At 51.9% G+C, this 22,066-nt stretch overlaps 1 protein-coding gene across 1 annotated transcript; it reads left to right on the top strand.

Moving 5' to 3' along the window:
- The first annotated feature begins 19,996 nt into the window (after positions 1 to 19,996).
- On the top strand, positions 19,997 to 20,332 carry LOC125756194 (fatty acid synthase-like). The gene has a single exon (XM_049415425.1). It carries the CDS (start codon positions 19,997 to 19,999, stop codon positions 20,330 to 20,332), a length of 336 nt encoding a protein of 111 aa, XP_049271382.1.
- Positions 20,333 to 22,066: the final 1,734 nt, after the last annotated feature.

The following is a 22,066-nucleotide window of genomic DNA, read 5'->3' as shown; positions in this document are numbered from 1 at the left end:
TAGTGGTCACGTGAATGTCGTGTGCAAAAAAAGGTATATAAGTAGGCTTGGTGAATGAAAATAAACGTTTTTTGTTGTCAGTAGCGCCAGTGTGTGTGTGTCTTCTTCCCTTCGTCCCTGTCTTTTTGCGCCCACATCCAAGCACTCGTGTTGACGCCGCCGAAGCCGAAGGTGAATCCTCGCGTTTGATGAGGCAACTGAGGCTTTGGCCTTAATGAAGCGCGGAGCGTGCAGGACCACCGCTGTGTAAACAGAAATTCAATCATGGCATGTGAGAGCGTAGCCTAGCAGTTTCAAGTACAACGCAAACATTCATATGCCATAATGTACAGCCACGATCAATATCACTTGCAACACGGGAGCACGTGGCCTCGCAAGTTTTAAAACCACCCATGGCATCCACTATTCTTTATTTCCACAAGTACACGCGGTTCATCTACTTTGGGGATGACCCCATATAAAAATATATAATTTAGTTGCAGAAATTAAAGCAAATTGTGGCCACGCGCCATGTTTGAACTCGTGAGTCCACGTGCTCCCGTCTTGCAGGTCATACTGAGCGCGACTAATTTTCCAGGGCTCAATGGGTGATTAATATCCCAGAAATTGCTTACAGATGGTATAGAAAATTGTGGTATCTTTATTCGCCTCCGAATGCGAGCCGCTAAGATAAAAAGCTTATGTGAGGAGAATGCTAATAGCTTTCGCCAATGCATCAGCACGTTCATTTAGAAATACGCCTCTACGCACTGGCACCCATACTATGCGAACATACATTACGTGCTCAGGTATTAGGGATTTGTACAGACTCGAAACTTTCGAATCAAAAGATCTTTGAGCACTTAATGACGCGATCAATTTACGAGGAGTCAATGCTAATGCTAATAATTATGGAATGAGGATGGGTGTAAAATCTTGAATGCGGAGAGAACGGGACCAGTCGAGAAGGATGCAGTGTATACCGATGCAGCGCTTTTCTTCTACTTGCGATGCGCCAGTCGCAATGACGACATTTGGTTGTATTCTTAGCACGTAGCCCTGTAGAGTATCGCTTAAAGGGCCCCTGACAGCCGACTCTTTGTTTGTGACATTTGTGTTGTAATAAGTAGGTCTATGTCTTGTAATCACGGAATGACACCGCAAATGCTCCTACGTCATGTCTAGTTAATCCTAGCAGCGTTAGTTATGGTCATTTTTAGTGTAGGTTTAAAACGCGCGCCGAAAGAGGATAAGAAACTAGCGCCGCGCCGCGGCGGTCGCGCCTCGGGGCACGCGTGATGACGTGCGCTCAGCATTGGGTGACGTCAGCCAAGCGCTTGTTGAATTACCAGTTGGAAAACACACACGGAGAGCTCACGCTGCCTGCCGACACGTACCGAAGAAGGAGAAGTTGGGAGGAGCAAAGAGCAAACATGCTTCGCAATATACTACAATACCACAGTGCACCGCACATATTTCTGTCTGTGATGTCGACAACACTTGATCTACCTCTGCAACGTCACAAGGGGCCTACGTCTACGTCATACTAGTGGTTATGTTGATAGGAGTTCAAAATTGAGATGAGTACTCAGGCTCACTTTAAAACCAAATTAAAATATCTTACAGGCAACGCTCGTCACCTATAATTAGTCAGAAGTGCCCCCGCGTGCAGGAATATCAAACAACACAAGCATCTCGAGTTTCCAAATTCGGTGTCAGGGGTCCTTTAACAATCGGCTCGGTAGGCGTGTTGCATAATTACGTAATATGTCATGAAAGTAGGCAGGGGCGTAGCCAAGGGGGAAGGGTTGGGGGGGTTCAACCTCCCCCCCGAAATTTTTCAGTTTTGCTTGCGTATATAGGCATGCACACATACAAACGCACACACGAACATACATAAAATATGGTTGAACTCCCCCGGAAAAAATTTCTGGCTACGCCCCTGAAAGTAGGTTAGGAGAGAATGCTTCTCGTTGCAGATAGGAATAACCGCCCTGACTTGAACGTTCACTGGATTCAGAAGAGATCGTACAAATTTTACTTAAGGTGTGTGCAATGTCGGCCAATGTAAATCGAACTATAAACCAGACTGTGACATGAAAACTATTTGATTGCACCACAAGAGGAATCGTATGCCTTTAAATATGTTTGTAGCGCAAGTATTGTGAACCTGTTTATCAGAGAATGAATTCTTCATGCCAGATAGAAAAGATCATTCGCAAAATTTACGTAACCCTAAGCACTTTCTCTGTGCCTGCCCCTCGAAAACAACAATAAAACGAGGCAGCGTACGGTTGCGCCAGAATATAAAACAAATACAGATTCCAGTACAGGTACCGCACACAGACGGTATATTGTTAATAACGTATTTGAGCGCATAACTGACCTCCTATTTTTTACTGTCCGTAATACACCAAGTGCCCGAACGCCCTTCGCTGCAATATAGTCGTGATTTTGTCATAAGCGACAGCTCTCACAAATCACTCGCGAGTGCTTGACGTTTTGTACCTCTGGGCTTGTACGTCAAGCTATGCTGTATGTCAGCTTGCACGAAAGAGAAAGCTGTACTGGGTCTTTCAGAGGGAGTGCTAGCAATGCGCACTTGCTCTCGCATTCAACATCATCATCATCATCATCATCAGCCTGTCTACGCCATCTGCAGGGCAAAGGCCTCTCCCATGTTCCGCCAATCAACTCGGTCCCATGCTTTCTGCTGCCACGTTATACCTACAAACTTTTTAATATATTCCACCCACCTAATTTTCTGTCTCCCCCTCACGCGTTTGCCATCTCTTGGAATCCGGTCAGTTACCCTTAAAGACCATCGGTTACCCTGCCGACGTGCTACGTGCCCGGCCCATATCCATTTCTTTTTCTTGATTTCAACTATGATATCCTTAACCCCCATTTGTTCCCTGACCCACTCTGCTGTCTTCCTGTCTCTAAGGTTACACCTATCATTTTCCTCTCCATCGCTCACTGCGTCGTCCTTAATTTAAGTTGAACCCTCTTTATAAGTCTCCAGGTTTCTAGTCTGTAGCTAAGTACCGGTAAGATGCAGCTGTTATATACCTTCTTCTTGAGGGATAGTGGTAGCCTACCATTCATGATTTAATAATGAATAGATAATAATAAAATATTAAACATTAAAAGTGACAGCACTGCCCCATGGGGTGCTACTTTTGACTCTTTATAGGCATAGGCGTCCGCAGGGTTCCCCTTGAGGAGGGCGCAGGTTCATCGCAGCGACCGCGGCTCCATAAAAAGTGAAAGTATGGGGCAGACATTGCACCTCCCTCTCTCTTAGGGGACTAGAAGGGGCGCACGCCTATATTTATAGGTACCCGATGGAAAGCCGCTTTACAGCGGCTTCGCGATAAACTTCGCTATGACACAAAAATTCTGTACTCCGCGCTTGTAAATAGAATTCCTTGATGGGCGAATTCGGTTATGGTCTTAAATTAATAGCAGCGCGAAAAAATGACAGGACAAGAGATTCAAAACGAGACGAGCGCTCTGCTTTTAGTTCACGATGCTTGTTAAACATTTCGGAAAGCTGAGTTCTCTCAAACGTCTGACTAGTACTTCGTATTGAACACTAATTACAGTTAGCTGACATAAAACAATTTATGAAAAGGTCATAATCACAGCAACGCAATTGAATTTACAGTCAAAGACAAGTTTGCATTGATTTAAATGTAAATATGAACAGAGCATGTCAAAAAGCGATCCAATAAGTGTACAAACAAAAATATTGTCGACATAACAAAAGTGCACTTTCGTTGATTTTGTTTTATCAACAGTAACTAAAGCTGCATACTGCCCTTGGCTCCGCGCAAGCTTTACACGACTTTCGAAGTCAATATACGCCGGCAACTTCGAACACCCCTGTCTTAATGCAATGTGACATGGGCAAAGAATGATTTTGTGATCTACAAACTTCATTACATGAACCTATAATGATCTTTCGTCACAATCACAAAATTAGATTTTAATGCGATTGGCCTGACATTATCGTTGTTGCGCTGTGGCACATTAGGAATCCCGCGAAGAAGGTAAAGCTGCTTTTCAAATGTCTTGATTTCTCGAGAGAAAGAAATCGGAGAAGTTACGCTCTAGTGGCGCGAAGACTGCGGAAAAAGCGTAGCTTGTGGCGTTTCCCCTCCCCCTTTCACTCCTCCTCACATCACTTCTCTTTCCCTCACTTTCATGTCCCACCCCTCGATATACGATAGTATAGTAAACATGGCTATGCTATGTTTTACCATCTCTCTTGCTCGTCTCCTCACTCTCTCTTAACCTTCCCACCATCTTGCTGTGCTATACTATACGTGGCTACAGTATGTTTTGTATGTCCCTCTTCCTTTTAGGTCTACCTCTTTCTCTCTATGTATTTGCTTTTCTCTATTTCTTTCATTATCTTTCTCTCTTTCTTTCTAAGTCTGCCTTGCTCTCTGTTTTCTATCTCTTTTTTGTCTATTTCTTCCCTATATCATTCTTTCTCTCTCTCTGTTCTCGTTCTTTTGCCCATCCGAGTTGTTGCATATCACACGGGACAAATCGGCGCACGTGTTCTGGGAGTGAAGAAGCAGATCAAGAAGAGGATGAAGAGAGCGCGCCGGCCGACCAACGCACTTGAAGGTAGAGGCCGATCATGATGATGATAGCTTTTGCTCAATCTGCATGGCATAACCTCGAGCTTAAAGAGCTCAGCTGTTAAAAAAAATATTGACGCGAACTGGTTTTGTCAAAACGTCATGCATTGCGTTTGGGTATAGAACCACGATTCACGTCCATAAAAGCAAGGCTTAGCGCCGTTTCTCGTTTTCACGTGCCCTTGGTTTGCCTCGCCTTAGACAGTAGCTCGACTTAGCCAATCACCATTCAGACCGTTTTGATATGCGTATTTTAATGCGATAGCGTTAACGAGCTCGCTTCGCAAAAATTCTGGCGCCGGATTCGCCCGTTGTGAGCGAAAAATGGGTGTCTTGTATGAGTGAAAACTAGATACAAGTGAATAAAACAATGCATAAGATATTCTGCTCCCGTAGGATTCGACGCCAGGCCTTCTCCACGGCACACGGCTCTTTTACCGCAGAGCCCCGCCACTTACCGAAGCTGCTTCGGAAAAAAAGAGTGCGGGGAAGCCCACGCATTCTGGGGATCAATTTCGTGCGAAGCAGTCACGCAGTACGAAGCCATGCTGGATTTTTCGCTTTGAGGCAAGCGTTACGAATTGGTTCAATGTATTCGTGTAAATTGAGTAGTTGAGCGCAAATCGTGTGCTTACCGGGCACACCTTTTACACTGAGTTGCGCTAAACACTCAAAACGTCATCGGTTACCAACACGCCCAAACTTCCCGCTGCTTTCATTTATTGCGATAGCAATTATATGGACAGTCTCGGCTGGAATATGTCCGTCCCCGTCATTCACCGTATATGTATAAGTATGTATATATAAAGAAAAGCCACAAAAAAAAATTCAGAAATTCCTTCCGACGCGCGGAATCGAACGGGCGACCTCTCGCTTTGCAGCTCGCCGCGTTTGACGTTAGGCCACGACAGCACCGTCTTTCGGCCTGCTAACAGCGAGCTATTTATATACACCATGTAATTCAGCATGCTTTCTTAGTGGCCACATAGATGGCGCGACGTGCGCGCGTGTGGCGTGCTTTAAAGATCGTCGCCCCGCTCCTGCGAGCGCCGTTGCTCTTCGCTCTACAGGGCATGGTCGCTTTCGTGCGCTTATCTCGAGGAAAGAAGGGGCGGCCGGTGGGGTGCTTCACTTCGCTCGTTGCAGCGGCTGCTTTGCGAAAGGAGCGCGCTGTTCAAACAGAAATAAGTAACAACTGAGAGAATTAGTTCGCGCTCGTCTTGTGTGTACCTGCTCGTTCGTTTTGTGCGTCCTGCTTTATGTTTGAGCAGTGCGCTTCAAGTGTCGAGCTGTGACGCATTAGTTCGCGCTCGTCCTGTGTGCGTTCTTTTCGTGCGTCCTTTGGGCTCGAGCGACGCGCTGGCAATTTCGAGCTGCTTTCCGTTCTTCGCGTTACATTACAATTTATTGCTATCGCATTCATTGCTTCGCCGTTGCGGCGAAACTGTGACTTTTTTGAGGGCATCAACAATGCTCACAACTGCAAGTCCTTTGATGGTCTTTTTGTGACTCCATATTTTCACAGTGATCGGAAATAAAAGAGGTAGATGCATGGTGGCTTGTTTAAGATTGCAACAAAACTATTTGGTTAACAAAAGATATACAGTCAAAGCAGCCATAAACTGGTCCAACAAGAAACAGTAATAGAAAGATGACTGCAAAATCTGCAAGGCGAAGAAATAACGAAGTGAGAATTAGACATCTAGCCAAATTATAGCAGCTACAATGGAGATCCATACAAGTGCCTTCAAGGTGAAACTTCATATCCGAGACAACTTTCTCCTGGACGGACGAACACACAGGGTCCGTCGTCTTTTGCGCTGTTATTTTACGATCAAGAGCAACCAACTAGCCCGATTTACTGCCATTGTGAAGTTTCTCCTGGTCTTGGACTCACATTCGGGACCATCTCCTTTCTAGGGCAGACATACGTGAATAAGTGATTAAGTGGCTGCAGGTGATAGCATGAAGTTGCAATTATGAAAGAGCTTAAAAAAAACCGAAGGTCTCAAAAAGAAATTCTGCGGAAACATATGTGAAAAAAAAGGTAGATTACTTTGTTTCACGTTGTCTTTGTACATCACCACTTTGAAAATCTTTCCTCAACTGTGAAGCCTTATTGTGGAGGAAACCATGTGGGCTTGCTTTGTATGAACTTGTTAAAGTTTAATGGATATTTCCTAGAGAATATGGGACCACCTGCAAATTGTACAACTGGACTTTCCACGTTAATTGCTATTACAATGAAACAGGAACAATTTCAGGCATATGCTCACTGTACTTTACGAGAAGTACTTCCACTCATGACTACGTAGCTACTCAATCAATATAGATGGAAACAACCAAACTGAACTGAACAAACCTTCAATGATATTGCCCATTTAAAAATATTTTGTAATACAGTTTGTGGAGATGGGTTTGCGAGACGCTGACCCTTCGAGGCGACCGGCAAGGGACACGACGTTCTCCACTGCCGCAGCGAACAAAAACCCTACGGCCGGGTTCGTCGCCTCTCCGGCACGGCGCAGAAAAGGCACTCGAGGCAGGTTGTCAACAAACACGGGTTTATAAACCCAAGATGCAGCACAGTGCGACAATCACGGGCTTGCGGGCCGTCAGGGTAACTCCGCAAGACCGATCGAGAACGCTAGCCAGCGGCGCTACGACTATCACACAAAGGGAGGCAGTCGAGCACACGGCCGAGAAGCCGCCTGCCAGAGCAGCGCGGGAACCTCTCGTGCAGGCCCGAGAGCATCTGATGCGGGCAAGCCAGCGCCAGACAGAAGCGAGCTCATGGGTGACGGGGGTTGTCACTGGCGGCCATTGAGGACAGGCGTTGCGCAGTGACGTCGGCTAGCGTGGTGGCGCGAGCACTGTCCAGACATGTTCGGACAAGTGCACGCGCGCCGGGAAGCCGACGCATTACTCGCACCAGACAAAGAGGCCTGGCGCCGCCGCCATGGTTGCCGTACCGCCCATTACCGGCGGTTCCCGGCGCTCGAGAGAGAGAGAGAGTGATTCGTGAAAGAAATGAAAAGGGGCGCTATTTTCTGCCTCCCGTCGTGGGGGCACGGCTCAACGCCTTTAGGAATGGGGAAGGGGAAGTAAAGAGGATAGAAGAAAGGAAGATAGAAGGAGTGATTAGCGTGGCAAGTGTGTCTTGTCCACGAAGGCGGGAGCACGAAGCCAAAGGGCTCGTCTATAAGGTGGCGAGGTCCGCAGAAGCCGCAAACTCGAGGAAGGCTCGTAGGGCTTGCAGCTTTGAACGTGCAGGAAAGAGAAAGTCCTCCACCGTTGTGGCAGGGAGCCCGAGCAGGCGATAGCGGCGTGCCATCAAGCGTCGTTCAGCGGCCAGGTAGGGCAGGCGCAAATTATATGGTCCAAAGTTTCGTCGTCACCGCATTTGCGGCACGCAGGCGATGAGCAGCGACCCTTGGAAAACATGCGTGCCGCAGGCCAAGCACTGCCGGTCCGCAGGCGAAGCAGTAGCCACCGCTCGCGTCTCTCCAGGCCGGTCTTTGGTAGGGGTGGCGGTGGTTTGCCGCTTGCCACGCGCGTGTCAGGGTGGGCCGCTGGAAGCAGCTGCCGCAGTCGTTGCCGGGAGTAGTCCGACAGGGCTATCGCCTTGGTGACTGGGGTGTCGCCGTGGTGTGCTGCCTTAGCGGCGGCGTCGGCCTCCTCGTTACCGGCTATCCCAACGTGCGAGGGAAGCCAGTGAAGGGACAGACGCACACCGCTAGTTTCGATGGCGGTTAGCTTGGCGTGCAGTAACGCCACGGTAATGCCGGCTTGGTCTGGCTGCAGCAGCGCTTGTAGGGCTGGCCGGGAGTCGCACAGGATCGCCACGGGCAGCTGGGGTGGCATAGCAGCGAGGTAGTCAGCTGCCAAGTGAAGGCCAGCCAATTCTGCTGCAGTGGAGCTGGCGTGGAAGGGAAGGCGACACCGGATGGTCGTCCCAGTCGTTGGTATGACACAGGCAGCCGCGGCCGAGCGGGGGCTGTCCCGGACTGACCCGTCCGTGAACACCAGGAGGTGCCCCCGCAGCCTGTCGTGGAGCTTCGCCACGGCTGTCTGGTGGAGCTCGCACACCGGTGTTCGCCTTTTGCTGAGGTTGCCCAGCTCCAAATGCACGTCCAGAGGCTGCTGGTGTGGTGGAGGGGGCTGGATAGGACAGGGAGCCACGGGCACCAGTTCTTCATAGAGTGTGCAGATTTGTCCCATTCGTGAAGCTGGTCGGCTCCGCAGTCTCCGTAGCAGGGCATCGCCCCCTGGGGCCCTGTGGAGACGGTCCACATGATTCAGCGCCTGTCGCAGCATAAGGAGAGACAGCGGCCACGTCTGGGCCTCTGCCAATGAAGCAGCCACGGGCGACTGGCGCGGGAGTCCATGAAGCGCCGAATCGCCATGCGGTGTTGCCGCTCCAACTGCTCCTTGCGGTGTTGCGCCAGCTGCACCAGAGGCAGTGCGTAGGTTTGCACTGCCGTTGCAGCCCCCTGGTAGAGCTGAAGTGCCAGTCGCGGGGTGCACCCTTGGCCCCTGCTCAATAGCTTGCCCACAGCAGTCTGAACCCTGGTGGCCTTGAAGGTCGCGAGTTTGACGGCTGGTATCCAAGTGAGGCGGTGATCGATCTTTAGCCCCAGGTACGTCACCGCCTTGCTCCACGGGATTGGCCGGTCTCCCAACACAAGCCTTCGGATGGCCCTCCGCGCAGCGACTCTGGGGTGAACCAGCAGCGCATCCGTCTTCGTGGGGGACACGATCAGCCCGATCGTTCTGAAGAAAGAGGTCACAGCATCCAGGGAGCGTTGCAGGGAGCGCCTGATGGCAGTGAGGTTCCGCCTGGGCCCCCTAACCCACAGTGCCACGTCGTCTGCGTACAAGGAGCACTGCGTGGGGTAGCGCTTGTCAACCGGTAGCATTCCAGGTAGCCCTGCCAGCACCAAGTTGAACAAAAAGGGGCTCAGGACAGAACCTTGTGGGACGCCGGCTGTCACTGGCCTTGGATCGCTGACCGCACGTCCAACTCTAACCCGGAGGGTCCGTCCGGCTAGGAAGGCACGGATGAAAGCACGCAGAAAGCCCGTGATGCCGAGTGCCTCCAGAGCACTTTCTATGACCATATGTGGCAGGCCGTCGAAAGCGCTTTGGACATCCAGCAGTACAAGGAGGGCCACCTCGCCCTTGCTCCTAGCCTCCTCCAGGGTGGAGACGACGTCCGCAATTGAGTCTGCTGTGCAGCGGTGGCGCCGGAAGCCTGTCTGCTGCTCTGACAGGAACTCCGTTGCCCCAGCAATCCAACTCAAGCGTGCCAGAGCTATGGCTTCCATGAGCTTGCAGGCAGCAGAGGTAAGAGAGACGGGCCTGTAGGATGCAATGGCTGCACCAGGGCGGCCATGTTTCCGGACGGGCACCACCACAGCAGTCAGCCAGGCCTCAGGTAGGGTGCCGCTCTGCCAAACGTCATTGAAAGCCCTCAACAGGCGTTGTCGTGCAGCCACGTCCAGGTTACGCAGCATCTGGTATGTGATGCCGTCGGCGCCGGGGGCACTTCGGCGCTTGGTTCTGGCCAGAGCAGCATTCAGCTCGTGCTCGAAAATGGGCTCCTGGCACAGAGCTGCAATTTGGGTGGCAGTCCAGGCAGGGTGGTGGCCTTGCGGCGGCTTGGGGGTAGGCGTGGTGGTGATGGCCGCAGGTCGGGCTAATGGCAGTGCCGCGAAGCGATTGGCCAGCCGTTCTGCCAGTTCTTGCTCACTGATGCCCAAGCGGATGGCCACTGCAAGTACGGGTTGCCGCGCCATTGGTCCGATGACGAGAGACCGTAGAAGCCGCCATGCTTTTGCGCCACCTCTCGCCTGGCTAAGAGAGTGGCAGATGCCCTGCCAACTCTGCCGTCTGCGACGGTTGGCATGTCGCCGGCATACCGCATCGACACGGTTGAAAAGTGTTCGATGATCTGGGCGCTGGGCCTTTAGGTACTTTCTCTCAGCCCTGCGTCTGGCAGCCCGTAAGTTCAGGTGGCGGAGGTCTGGCACAGGATGGTTCTCGGGCACCCAGGACTGGATTGTGGCTGCTTGCGCTGCTGCTGCCACCAGATCCAGGAAGTCCTGTGTCTTCGGGGCCTCTTTGAGCTGCTGCCGGAAAGCTCGCCAATCGACTGTCCTGCACTGCCTGGTCCTTGGGATCTTCCCTCCCGCCGGTGTGATGACGATCGGCAGGTGGTCCGAACCCCAGCAGTCAGGCTGCGTTGCCCAGTGGTACCGGTCTCCCTCGCTAGCCAGGCTGACGTCGATGGCGGTGCACGAGGGTCGACCTGTTTTGCGGACGAAGGTGAATGACCCGGTGTTCAGGACTTGCAGGCCCAGTTGATGGATAACGTCCACCAGATCTCTTCCTCGTGACGAGCAGGTGCGACTCCCCCACATGGTGTGATGAGCGTTCATGTCACCACATAGAAGGTAGTTGTGTCCGAGTCGAGCCGTCAGCTGTAGCAGATCAGCGGCGTTCCACCGCTGTCCCGGACGCACATACACAGAGGCCACTGTCGTATCAACACCACGTAACCGCACTGTCACTGCACAACACTCGAGGGCACCCCCAGTGACATCGGCCACGTTAATGTTCGCGTGTGGTAGTTCACGTCGCACGTACACCGCACATCGTGGTCGACCCTGGGGATGTGCACTCTCCATGCACGGCGCGGCTTGGCACGAGTCGAGGATACATGACGTGGCGCTATGGTAGCCGATGTATCCGGGACTCGCAGGTCGGCCGTTGCTACGTACACCTCCTGCAAAGCGAGCACGTCATACTCGCTCCGCGAGAGGTGCAAGGAGAGGTCTGCATGCCGCCGCCGCAACGAGTTAGCGTTCCACTGAAGCACACACGCGCGGCGGCGGCGGTGGTTCCCTGCTGGTTGCAGATGATTGTTAGCCATGGTGGCTGTTAGGAGGGTGCACGCCACCTGCCTGAAGGCAGATGGAGCGCAGCTGGTTCTCAGGAGGCAGCAGGTCCGCAACTGCCCTTAAGAGGAGCCTCAGGTTTGCGTTCTCCTGATCAGCATGAGGCTGCGAGGTTGCCTTCGTGGGTGGGCGAGGCTTGGCTGAGCCCTGCTTCTTGGGACCAGCAGGCGGCTCCCGCTGTTGTGCGCCTGTTGGGCGCGGATCTTTCGATGGAGCTCCCACCGCTGCAGCGTAGCTCTTGCCTGTGGTCTGGTTTAGTTGATGACCACTCGTCCCACTAGAGCTTGACCGCAAGGCTGCTTGAGCCTCGCGATGAGGCAGGTACGTGGGAGATGACGCCTTGATGGTGGCCAGGCGCCGCTCTCTTTGCCACAGCTGGCATTCCGCGGAGTCAGCTGAATGTGGCCTACCGCAGTGCAGGCACTTAACCTTGCTGGTGCAGCTGGCGTCCTTCCCATGGTGGTTACCGCAACGCAGGCACCGCTCTAGTCTCCGGCAAGCTGCAGTGATGTGTCCATAGCGTCCGCACCGCAGGCACTGAAGTGGACGAGGCCGGGATGGCCTCACTTCGAACGCCATGCGAAAAGGTGGACACGGGCGGGAGGGACGGGGGAAGCGAACCGCAGTATCAGTGATGTCCCTTGTCGCCTGGCTGCAATCACCGGCACCTCGGACGTCACTGCAGCCAGCAGGGCCTCGTCAGTGTAGTCGCCGTCGACGCCCTGCACCACACCGCTGCTTTGTGAGCGGTCAGCAGGAGGGCGGGCAGTCACGGGTATTCCCGCGAGCTCCGACGTGGCCAGTAGGCGATCCATCAATTCTGCTGTAGATGCGTCGGCTGCCACGATGTTCTTTTTCGTGTTTACTCGCACCTCCTTGACGCCGGGCAGCGCAGAGAGAGCTTGCGCAATGGCAAGGCGGGAGGTGCGGTGAAAGGAAGCACCGGCGTTGGCCGGTCGGAAAAGAACTGTGCCGGAATCCAGCGGCGACAAGGCAGAGCGCAGCATGGTGTCTGCAGCTGCAAGCACTCCTGTAGAAGCGGCCTGAGTCGCAGTGGGCGGTTTGGCAGGCTCAGGGACAACGCGGGCAGTAGACGGGTGCGCGGCAGGAGTGGCCGCAGGTGCGGTGGGAGAGCCGATGTTCCCAACTGGTCGCGGAGCCGTCGAGGCGCGCTGGCGACGCTTCTGCGATTTTGAGAACACGGTCTGAAACTCGTTCTCGTTGGTTCCATCGGCGTCGGGGGTGTCGGGTTGCTCCTCGGCAACCGTATCACTTGGCGGTGCGGTAGGCGACATAACCGTGACACGTTCGGTTGCTACTGCTTGCATTTTGCGCGAGGCACCCTCGTCGTCGCTGCCCGACTCGCTAGGACGCGAACGCTTGCGCGTAGACGTAGTGTCCATGTCATCGAGCTCCGGTTCCGTGTCTACCGGCAGTGGTACGTTCCGCGAGTCAGAGACGAGCGCGGAAGAAGTCATGGGCCTACCGACTGTGTTGGGAACACCGGGAAGGGGTGTTTGAAGTGCAGCCGAAGTATCCGAAGAGACAGCGGTGCGGACGGTTGGGCAGGAGGCTCCCGAGGTCGCCAGGCCCCTTGCGATTGCATCGGCGGCGGCAGCAGGCGCCGGTAGGTGAAGCGCCGTAGGTTGCTTGCCGACGACCTTGCAGAGTCGCTGTGCTTGTTCATGTCTCAACCGCACCGTGTTGGCGTTGGCGATAAGGTTCCACAGCACACGGGTACACGCGACGCTCTCCGAACGCCTGTGCGACGATGTGCGAACGAGGGAGCGCCGTGCGCGTTCGACAGGCGTCGCCGAAGATGGTGGAGACTCCTCTGCCATGGTAGCCGTGATGACGGCTGCGTCAGAGACGCGCCGGTGACATAAGACACTGTCGCAGGATTCAGGTCACGAAAGCGGCGACAGTGATCCAAATGCAATGTCCGTGATGAGCACTCTGGTCGAAAGAACTCAAGCAGGAAAAGAGAGTCCAAGAATGCGAGAAGCACTGCGTGAGACGCTATAGCGTCTCCCGCGGGCGCAAGAGCCCCGAGCAACACGTCTGCTCTCTGTGAACGCTCGAAAGGAACTCCGCGCTCGAGTCGCGCGCGGCCAACACATGCGCTAGCTTGGGAACGAGGCGCCACAGGGGAGGGCGCTTTCGATTCCCACCAGTTAAAAGCAGAATCTACATCTAAAGTGTCTGACGCAATGAAGGAAAGTGGTCGTTAGTGTTCTCAGTTTTCGGAGAATGATACTGTAGTACACAGCTATTTTTACAATTGAAGACGAGTTTGATGTTTCTTACCACGCTCACAACTGTCCATTCAGCCGCATTCATCATTATTCACATATGTACAGAATGAACTTCTTGGCATATCCACCGCACTTGTGCACGTTAGACGCATTCAAAGAAGTAATATCGACGCACGCTCTTTAACCCCCACTTCCGCGGTGACACACTCTCAGTAATGCTACTATATGGCCAACTTCAGAGACGAGGGACGAAAGAACACCACACACACGAGCGCTAACTGCGTACTTACGTCCCAATGATAACCTCCGACTGGCGAAGTCCGGGAGCACGACGTCACCCGCAATGTAGACGCGTCCCCTAGGAGCAGAAACCTTGCCTCGCTGGGATTCTCGAAGTAGACTTAGGGTCGGCCGCCACACACTTTCTACAGTTTGATTGATGAGTGCGCAAAAGTTCCGCCATATTTTCGTCTTAGCGCCTGGCGGAATTCCTAAGTACGCAGCTAGTGCTTGTGTGTGTGGTGTTCTTTTGTCCCTCGTCTCTGAAGTTGGCGCTATAGTAGCATCAATGGATTACCAAGTAGCCCAAACATGCACATCACTCTCAGTAGCAGCTACTCATTCACGAACCACCGTATTTCCTCGAACGTAACGCGAGTGTTTTTTCCAGTTTTTTGCTACCTGATGTTGACCCTCACGTTACAGTCCAATACCGAAATAAGTATTATTGTTTCGTGGGAGGAACGAAAATCACCCCTCGCGTTACAATCGTGGTCGCGTTACAATCGAGTAAATACGGCACATCCCTAACTAAACATATATCACTTAAACCGCGAGGTGATATAAAGCGTGTTCGTTCAAGGCGCGAAAGGAAATCGCCGGATGTCGCCGCAGTGGCTATCAAGATATCTGATCCGTGCCGGCTGGCGTGCTTCGCATTTTCAGCGCCTCGTTTTCGCCAGCGTGGCAACCTATCTACGATGCACCAATGAAAATAGTCGAGCTGTGATAACCACAGCTCACGACATGAACATTTCACGAGATCGGCGACACAGGTAGCGGGAGACGTACAGGCTGTCCAACGAATAACTATACGCTTTTTGCTAGCCCACTCTACTTGACAATGCGTACTATGTACGTACCTAGTAAAACAACGGTTTAGCTACGACATCGCGATCTGCAATATACTTTATGTACTTTCTGCAAGAAAATGACTAATTTGGTCCTCGAAAATATCCTTCAACCCTATATTCAGTAGTAGCGTGCGCGGCCGAACCATCCGAATGTTTTTTCCCCAGTGTAGTGTGGATGTCATCTCTGATCGCGCTTTCGTGTGCTATATTTAGTAGACGTGAGGTATACGCAAGAGCCAAATTAGCACTCTGTCAATGCCGACACAAGTTCGTACAACGACACACCATACACGACACGACTAACCACGACCATCCAAAGTAACAAACAAGTACCGGCGCGAGAATGGGCGACAAAGTTCCCAGGGTGACCAGTCATGCAGGTGGACTGTACAGCAAGCTGTGCGGTTCAACTACATGACCACAAAGAACAACGGCAGATGAACGCCACCAAACAACTTAAATGAGATAAGCCTGTAGCTAGGAAGCACGCCATATGGAAAGGCAGGAGCACGTGCACGCAGCGGGTCAGTTATCACAAGACATCAAGTTATTGGAACTCACCGTACAATGCTTTGACAGGAACTGCCGAGACTGCCAGAGTGTTGACGCTACACGACTGGACTTTGTTCTTGTAGCGAAAGGCGCGGGAACGTACCGAATCCAGGACGAAGCCTCCGCATAGAATAACGGGCGCAGCTCGTGAAATCTGAAACTACTGTCGCAACAACGGCGTGCGTAATATTGCGGTTTCCTAACAGTGTTCTTGAGCCCGATGGTGTCGTGTGGTGGCGGCGCGGATTTTCAGTTGTGCGTTCCAAGTTGTAATGCTGCAACAGCGAAATTGCTGTGGTACAGGCCCACACTCACCTAAAACCAACCACAATAAACTCAACTACTTATCGTGCCGTCTAACAAAATTCTGTCGGAACATTGGTTGGGAACCATTGAGGGGCGCTACATGATGCTGAAGTTACATCGTTTTGGCTGCTTCGGTCCCGCAGCTGCTCCTGTACACGTACGGGTTTTTCTAACAGTGTAGCATAATCACTGGCAGCCTATGCTTATGTCCGCTTCAGGACAAAGGCTTCACCCAGAGATCTCGAAAATTCCATCTCTTGTACGAGCTGATTTGATTTTATCTCTGTGAACCTGTTAATTTTGTCCTTCGACTTAACACACTGCCCTCCTCGGATTTTTTTTTACTTGTATTACTGTTACTCCGTTCTTAACCTTTAAGGCGAAAGGGTCTTAAAAGGGTGTGTGGTTCATCTATTTGGGGACAGATGGGGCTGCCACAACGATTAATCCTTTTAAGGACTAAAGGCATCGGATCTGACAGTTAGTCCCCATGAAGTTGCCCCTACAAGCTAACTGATAGTCCCCACATATCACCTCAATGGACCAACATTTAGTCCTCATATTTACATCTTATCGGGCCACTGTTAGTCCCCACAGCTGCACGTCGCCAGACGAACAGTCGGTCCACTCAAATACTCGTTGCGCATGATCTTTTCATCCCCCGTTCGCATAACGTGTTAATTCCCATGGATGATCTTTTCCTCCCCCGTTCAGATAACCTGTTAATTCCTACGTATGATCTTTCATCCCCCGTTAAGATAACCTGTTAATTCCCACGGATGACTTTCGGCAGTTACGCTCCGCAAGGCTAAAATGCTTTTTCGCGTAATTTTTTCCCTCGGCGATCAACAAATGGCGCGGAAAAGATTGCGAAAAAATAATTAGTCCTGCATGTTTCACTGCTTTCGCAGTCAATGCGGCAACGAAAGACAAAAGTGAGACAATAAAATGTTTTATTTTTCTGTGTGGGCATTAAGTTTCCACTTTCGCTCAGTGAATTTACTGTCAAGTGCGCAATACAGGGCCAGCCGCCGTGTCATATGTCGCAGCGTCGTTCTTGTGAGGCTCCTTTAACGAAACCGGTCGATTAAGACACGTTCGCGCCGAACGCTGAGCACGCAAGCGGGCAGGCGGATTTTCAAAGCGGACAAGCATCGAGGGCGCGCGGCTGTTAGACCGACCTAAAGCCCTTTGATCTAGAAAGTAGCGACACTCTGCTCCGCGCGCACGTTTTCCTCCTCAATTCTCCTCAGAGTTCTCCCCTCCCCTGGCCGGCGCGGTGCGCACGGTACGCTGAACCCTCCACTGACTCGCCGCAGCCGCATTAGAATCACTGCGCGCGCTTGTTTAACCGGCCCCTTGAAGCAATAAATGAGAACCTGTCTCTTAAGCAATAGTCATGACGAAAGTGGGCTTCCGATAGAACAAAGTGACAAATATATTTTTTAAGACGTACGCTTCGATAAAATACAAATAAGCGCTTCGAAAAAAATGAGTATACTAACTGGCGGCTGAGCAGTTTACCTGTCCGTCGCTTCCTCGGTTCTCCCTTACGCGGAGGTGTATTAAGTGCATATAATATAACTAGCATAAAGTATAGAGGCGAGAGTATTTTCATAATTTTGGTCTTCATGAGCTCGAAGAATGCAGCCAAGAAGGAATGTGGTGGTTTACTTAAATTGATTTGGGACAAATTAGTGGGCCTGATGCCTTTTTGTGTCAATGCCGCTGTCAGACACGCACGCACGCACACGATACAGGTAAGCAGGCACACACACACGCTCATACACACGCGATACAGACACGCACATACATAGATACACACGATCATATGCACGCGATACAGGCACGTACTCGCATGCACACGCGGTATAGATACGCACATACATACACACGCGCGCGTACACACGTGATACCGACACACGTGCGCGCACATGCGAACAGACACGCACGCACTTACATACACATGCGCATAGACACGCGCTACAGAAACGCACGCACATACATACATATACACACGCATACAGAAGCGATACAGACGCGCACGCACATACATGCAGACGCGATACAGACACGCATGCACATACATACATATACGCGATGCAGACACGCACGCGCACACGTATACATACACACACGCGCATATACACGCGATACACACATGCACATAAATACACACGCGATACGGACACGCAGGCACATACATACGCACGCGATACAGACACACACGCACATACACAGCGATACAGACACGCACGCACGTACATGCACAAGCGCATGCACATGCGATGCACACACGTACATACATACGCACGTGATACGGACACGCACGCACATACATGCACGCGCACGAATACACACAAACGCATGCACGCGCAGCGCACACATATGTTCGCACACGCACAAACACGCGCGAAGGCACATGCACAACCGCACGCACATGCACTCACACGTTAACGTGCGTACACGCACATACAAACGCAGGCGCACATATGCACACATACAAACACGCATGAACCTGCACACACCCGTACACACACGCCTGGAGGGTTCATGGCGTGCGTGGGCAACTGAAAGTGCGCGAAGTGTGCTTGCGCTCGCTTCTCGTGACGTCAGGGTCACCTGACTGGGAGGTAGCGCGCGTCGCCGCCATTCAGCGATGCAGATGCGACGGCTTCGCGAGAGAGAGGGTGAAGAAAGAGGAGGTTGACGGCGCGGCGAGGGTGAGGCGGCGTGGATAAAGAAGCGCCGCTACTTTCCAACATCAAGGCGCTTTAAGACCGACCGCGTTTCCGACCGCGGCACGTTCACACCGCGTTTCCGCTCGGTGTGAACGTGCGTTTACTGGCATCGCAGAGACCAGCGAACACAACAGGCCGTCTGTTGTGGACAATGGGCTGCGTCCTGCAAAGCACAAAAAGACTGCAACTAGTTAGTCACATGTTATAGAGAGCACGAAGATACACCCAAATGGCAAATACGTGCACGGAGAAATAAAAACTTGCGTCTAAAATATCGCATGCAAATAAATTCACCATGAAGCCATACATTATCGAAGACGCATTTCGGGCGATATAAAGCTCAAATGCGGCCGCCGCCGCCATCACGCCGGGGCCCCACAAACATGTAGTCAAATTTTCTGCGAGCCGCTTCGTGCAGCGCAAGTAAGCCCGCCAGCCGCTGTTGCCGCCAGCGAACTGGGAGGACAGTTAGCTTCCTTGGGAACGGTTTGCACACGGAACATATCTCTACACACGGCTTGCATATGCGCGTGGTTCCTCCTTCTGCAAACTAACTGGTGTGCACGCGGCACGCATGCCTTCGTGGTTGTTCTTTCAACAGTCTATCCATTCATCGCGCGCGCTCAATGGGCTCCGTTACTCCACTTTCGTGTAATTTTGTCTTAGAGCGTATGCTATGTGAGTGTTATGTATTGAAGTTCGTTTTGTGCTGAAGCATTCATGATGAATCCCAGCTCGACCGTTTATAATAGGTAGGCAGCTTAAAACGCCTGCAATTTGCGCAATGCATATGCCGTGCCAGCACATGGAATGTCTTATATTTATCTGGCCATGTCGACAACAATGGGTTTGCACAACCTACTCTTAGCGCAGTCCCACATACCTAGAATGTTGTTTTTTTTTCGGTAGCACCATCCGAGCAGCCGGGGGGGGGGGAGGGGGTTCGCTGCATTGACATAACTCGAATTCATAGTGCATGGGCTCTATCCCGGCGGGCACTGGTATATTCTTTGCTCAGTACGAGCAGTCGCTGCGATAGACGCCAGCAGTGACAGATTACAGGAGGCGGCGACGCTGCTTAGCTACTTTTACCTCGGGGGCCAACAGGTCTTCATTACGCAGACAAAAGCAGCGGTATCGTCCTACGACGTCCCATACTGAGGATGTCGCCCAGTCTGTTGGGCCCTTTCAGGGGCCCATACGATCTCCCTTATGTAATAAAGTTTTTCAACAGCACCACCACCACGCCCAAGAAGTGCTATTTGAGTAAGCCTTGGCACATTACACTATAAAATGAAGATAATTGCAACTCACGGCGTTTGAAACATATTACTACTATTGAACTAACAGCACCAGTGACCCCTGATATTCACACTCAATTTTATCATTGCAGGATTTCTTGGATTACCTGAAAGAATGGGCACCATACGGGACCTGTCCCGATTCGACGCACAGATGTTCCGCGTCAACCCGAAACAGGCTAACCTCATGGACCCTCAAATACGGCTCCTATTGGAGACCTCATACGAGGCCATCATGGACGCAGGATATGATCCTGACACAATGCAGAGTCGCAACGTGGGCGTCTTCATAGGCTGTTCAGCTTCTGACTCCGACGACGCATTCATTATGAACACTGAAAAGATAGACGGCTACAATCTGCTGGGCACAAACAGGGCCATGTTCTCCAACCGCATTTCCCACGCCTTTGATTTCACCGGTGCGTATTTCTCTTCAGTTCAGCTGCCATGACATTCCCGCAGTCAATGGTCCAGGCGAGATCAGATGACACACTTTACTCCCAATATTCAGTTGTACTACAAGTCGATCAAACTCGCAAAATGAAATTTGTCTGCTATATATTTACGGCAGTAGCAGCGACAGGGTGAAGCAGATTGCTTAACCACAAAGTTCGGGGGATCCCACGTACCGTGGGAGTCACTGGTATGCGAAGTATGCGACGGGAAGGGATAACGTTACAAAGTTACGCTAAAGATTTGTATAAATTTTACACGCACACAGACTTACCAAAGAGCCGCATATGTGTTATATAACCAGATGTTTACAGTCGGGTAAGGTTCCCAACGGCAACGTGGGTGTTACCAATACCACAAGCGGTAAGCTGTTATGTAGTGCTTATACTTGTCCCTTATGATGGATAACGCACGGACGTTTCACGAACTCGTGTGCATGTGTGGAAGAGGTTCTTGACAGTTCTCGAACAAGGTCATCATCACTGTCGTCAGTGAGCACCAGCAGCTGGTCATGACTTGTTATTGGATCCGGTCGCGATCGCGGTGGTGAGGGGTCCATATGTAGTGAAGTATGAGGCATAGTACAGCTGTTGGAAATCGTGGATGCCTCGGTCATTTCGTCGACAAAGAGTCTGTCGATGGAGCCGGCGACATGTCGGAGCCTGAAGTCATCCTTCGCATTGGTGAGGTATAGGCCGTCGAGGTTGGTAGGCCTGGATAGTGCTATGTAGACCAACATCAGTAGATGGCGCTTGTCATATTCGTAGACTACCTAGGCGTAAGTTGCGTACGTAGCCTAGTCTACAAAGCGGCTGTCAGTCAATCTGGCATCATCCTCGGTCAGCATGCGGCCATCGCGCAGCCTCGTAAGCAGTGAAGATGACACTACGTCGTCCTGGCGGACTAAGTGCACTTTACGGTGCGATGATATGAATATCATACGTAACTTCCGTTAATGTATTCCTCCGGGGTCGAGCAATGCTTTAATATAGCTTCCTGGATCATAGAAATACAAATGTATTGTTTATTAGACTGCTGTAAAAGTGGAGCCAACACTGGAACCACAGATTGATATGACGCCTGTATCGTGGGAGTACACGCCGTAGGAGTATCATGTAGTGTTTATTGCTTTCTTGCAAAATTAGATAGCCATCGCCATAACCACAATTGACGTCGCACCGCCATCACGCCTGCATAGGCTGTTTTAGATGCGAAGTATCTTATGGCGGAGTTCAATCCGGAGGTGGTGGGGGTGTGCGGCGTGACCACCCTTGCTGCGCATGCGCATACCCTCCCCACTCACCCTCTCCCTTCCCCTCTCCACCTCCCCTCTCCACCTCCCCACTCCACTTCCCCTGTCCCCCCATCTCCACATTTTCTATCCCTTTCCCAGCTCCACGTTCCCTCTCCACGCCCCTTTCCACTCTTCCTCTGAAACGCGGGCTAGACATACCGAAATTCCCTCCTACGCAACGCCGCGATGAGCACCAGCGAATGCGCGCCCCCTCCCCCTCTCCCTCCTCGCCTACGCTGCCCCCCTCTCGCACGCCTGCCGACTGCGTTCCCCGCTCGCCTTGTGAGAATTAACCGCCAGGCTAGAGGGAAGACAAGACGCGCGTAGCGTTCCTCTTCGCGTTCCACGACGCGAGGTCGGTAGTATGCCCAAAGAACGCCAACGGGACGCGATCGTGCAAGTGCTCCGGCTTCGCATCGCCTCATGGTCCCCTTTAGC

The sequence above is a fragment of the Rhipicephalus sanguineus genome, chromosome 4 (assembly GCF_013339695.2).
Source record: "Rhipicephalus sanguineus isolate Rsan-2018 chromosome 4, BIME_Rsan_1.4, whole genome shotgun sequence".
NCBI classification, from domain to species: domain Eukaryota; kingdom Metazoa; phylum Arthropoda; class Arachnida; order Ixodida; family Ixodidae; genus Rhipicephalus; species Rhipicephalus sanguineus.
Note: the sequence above shows the minus strand (reverse complement) of the source record. Positions and strands in the feature narration are given on the sequence as shown.

What these genes read in the sequence shown, in the direction of transcription:
- LOC125756194 (XM_049415425.1), top strand. Translation starts at nt 19,997, where the DNA reads ATGGGCACCATACGGGACCTGTCCCGATTCGACGCACAGATGTTCCGC.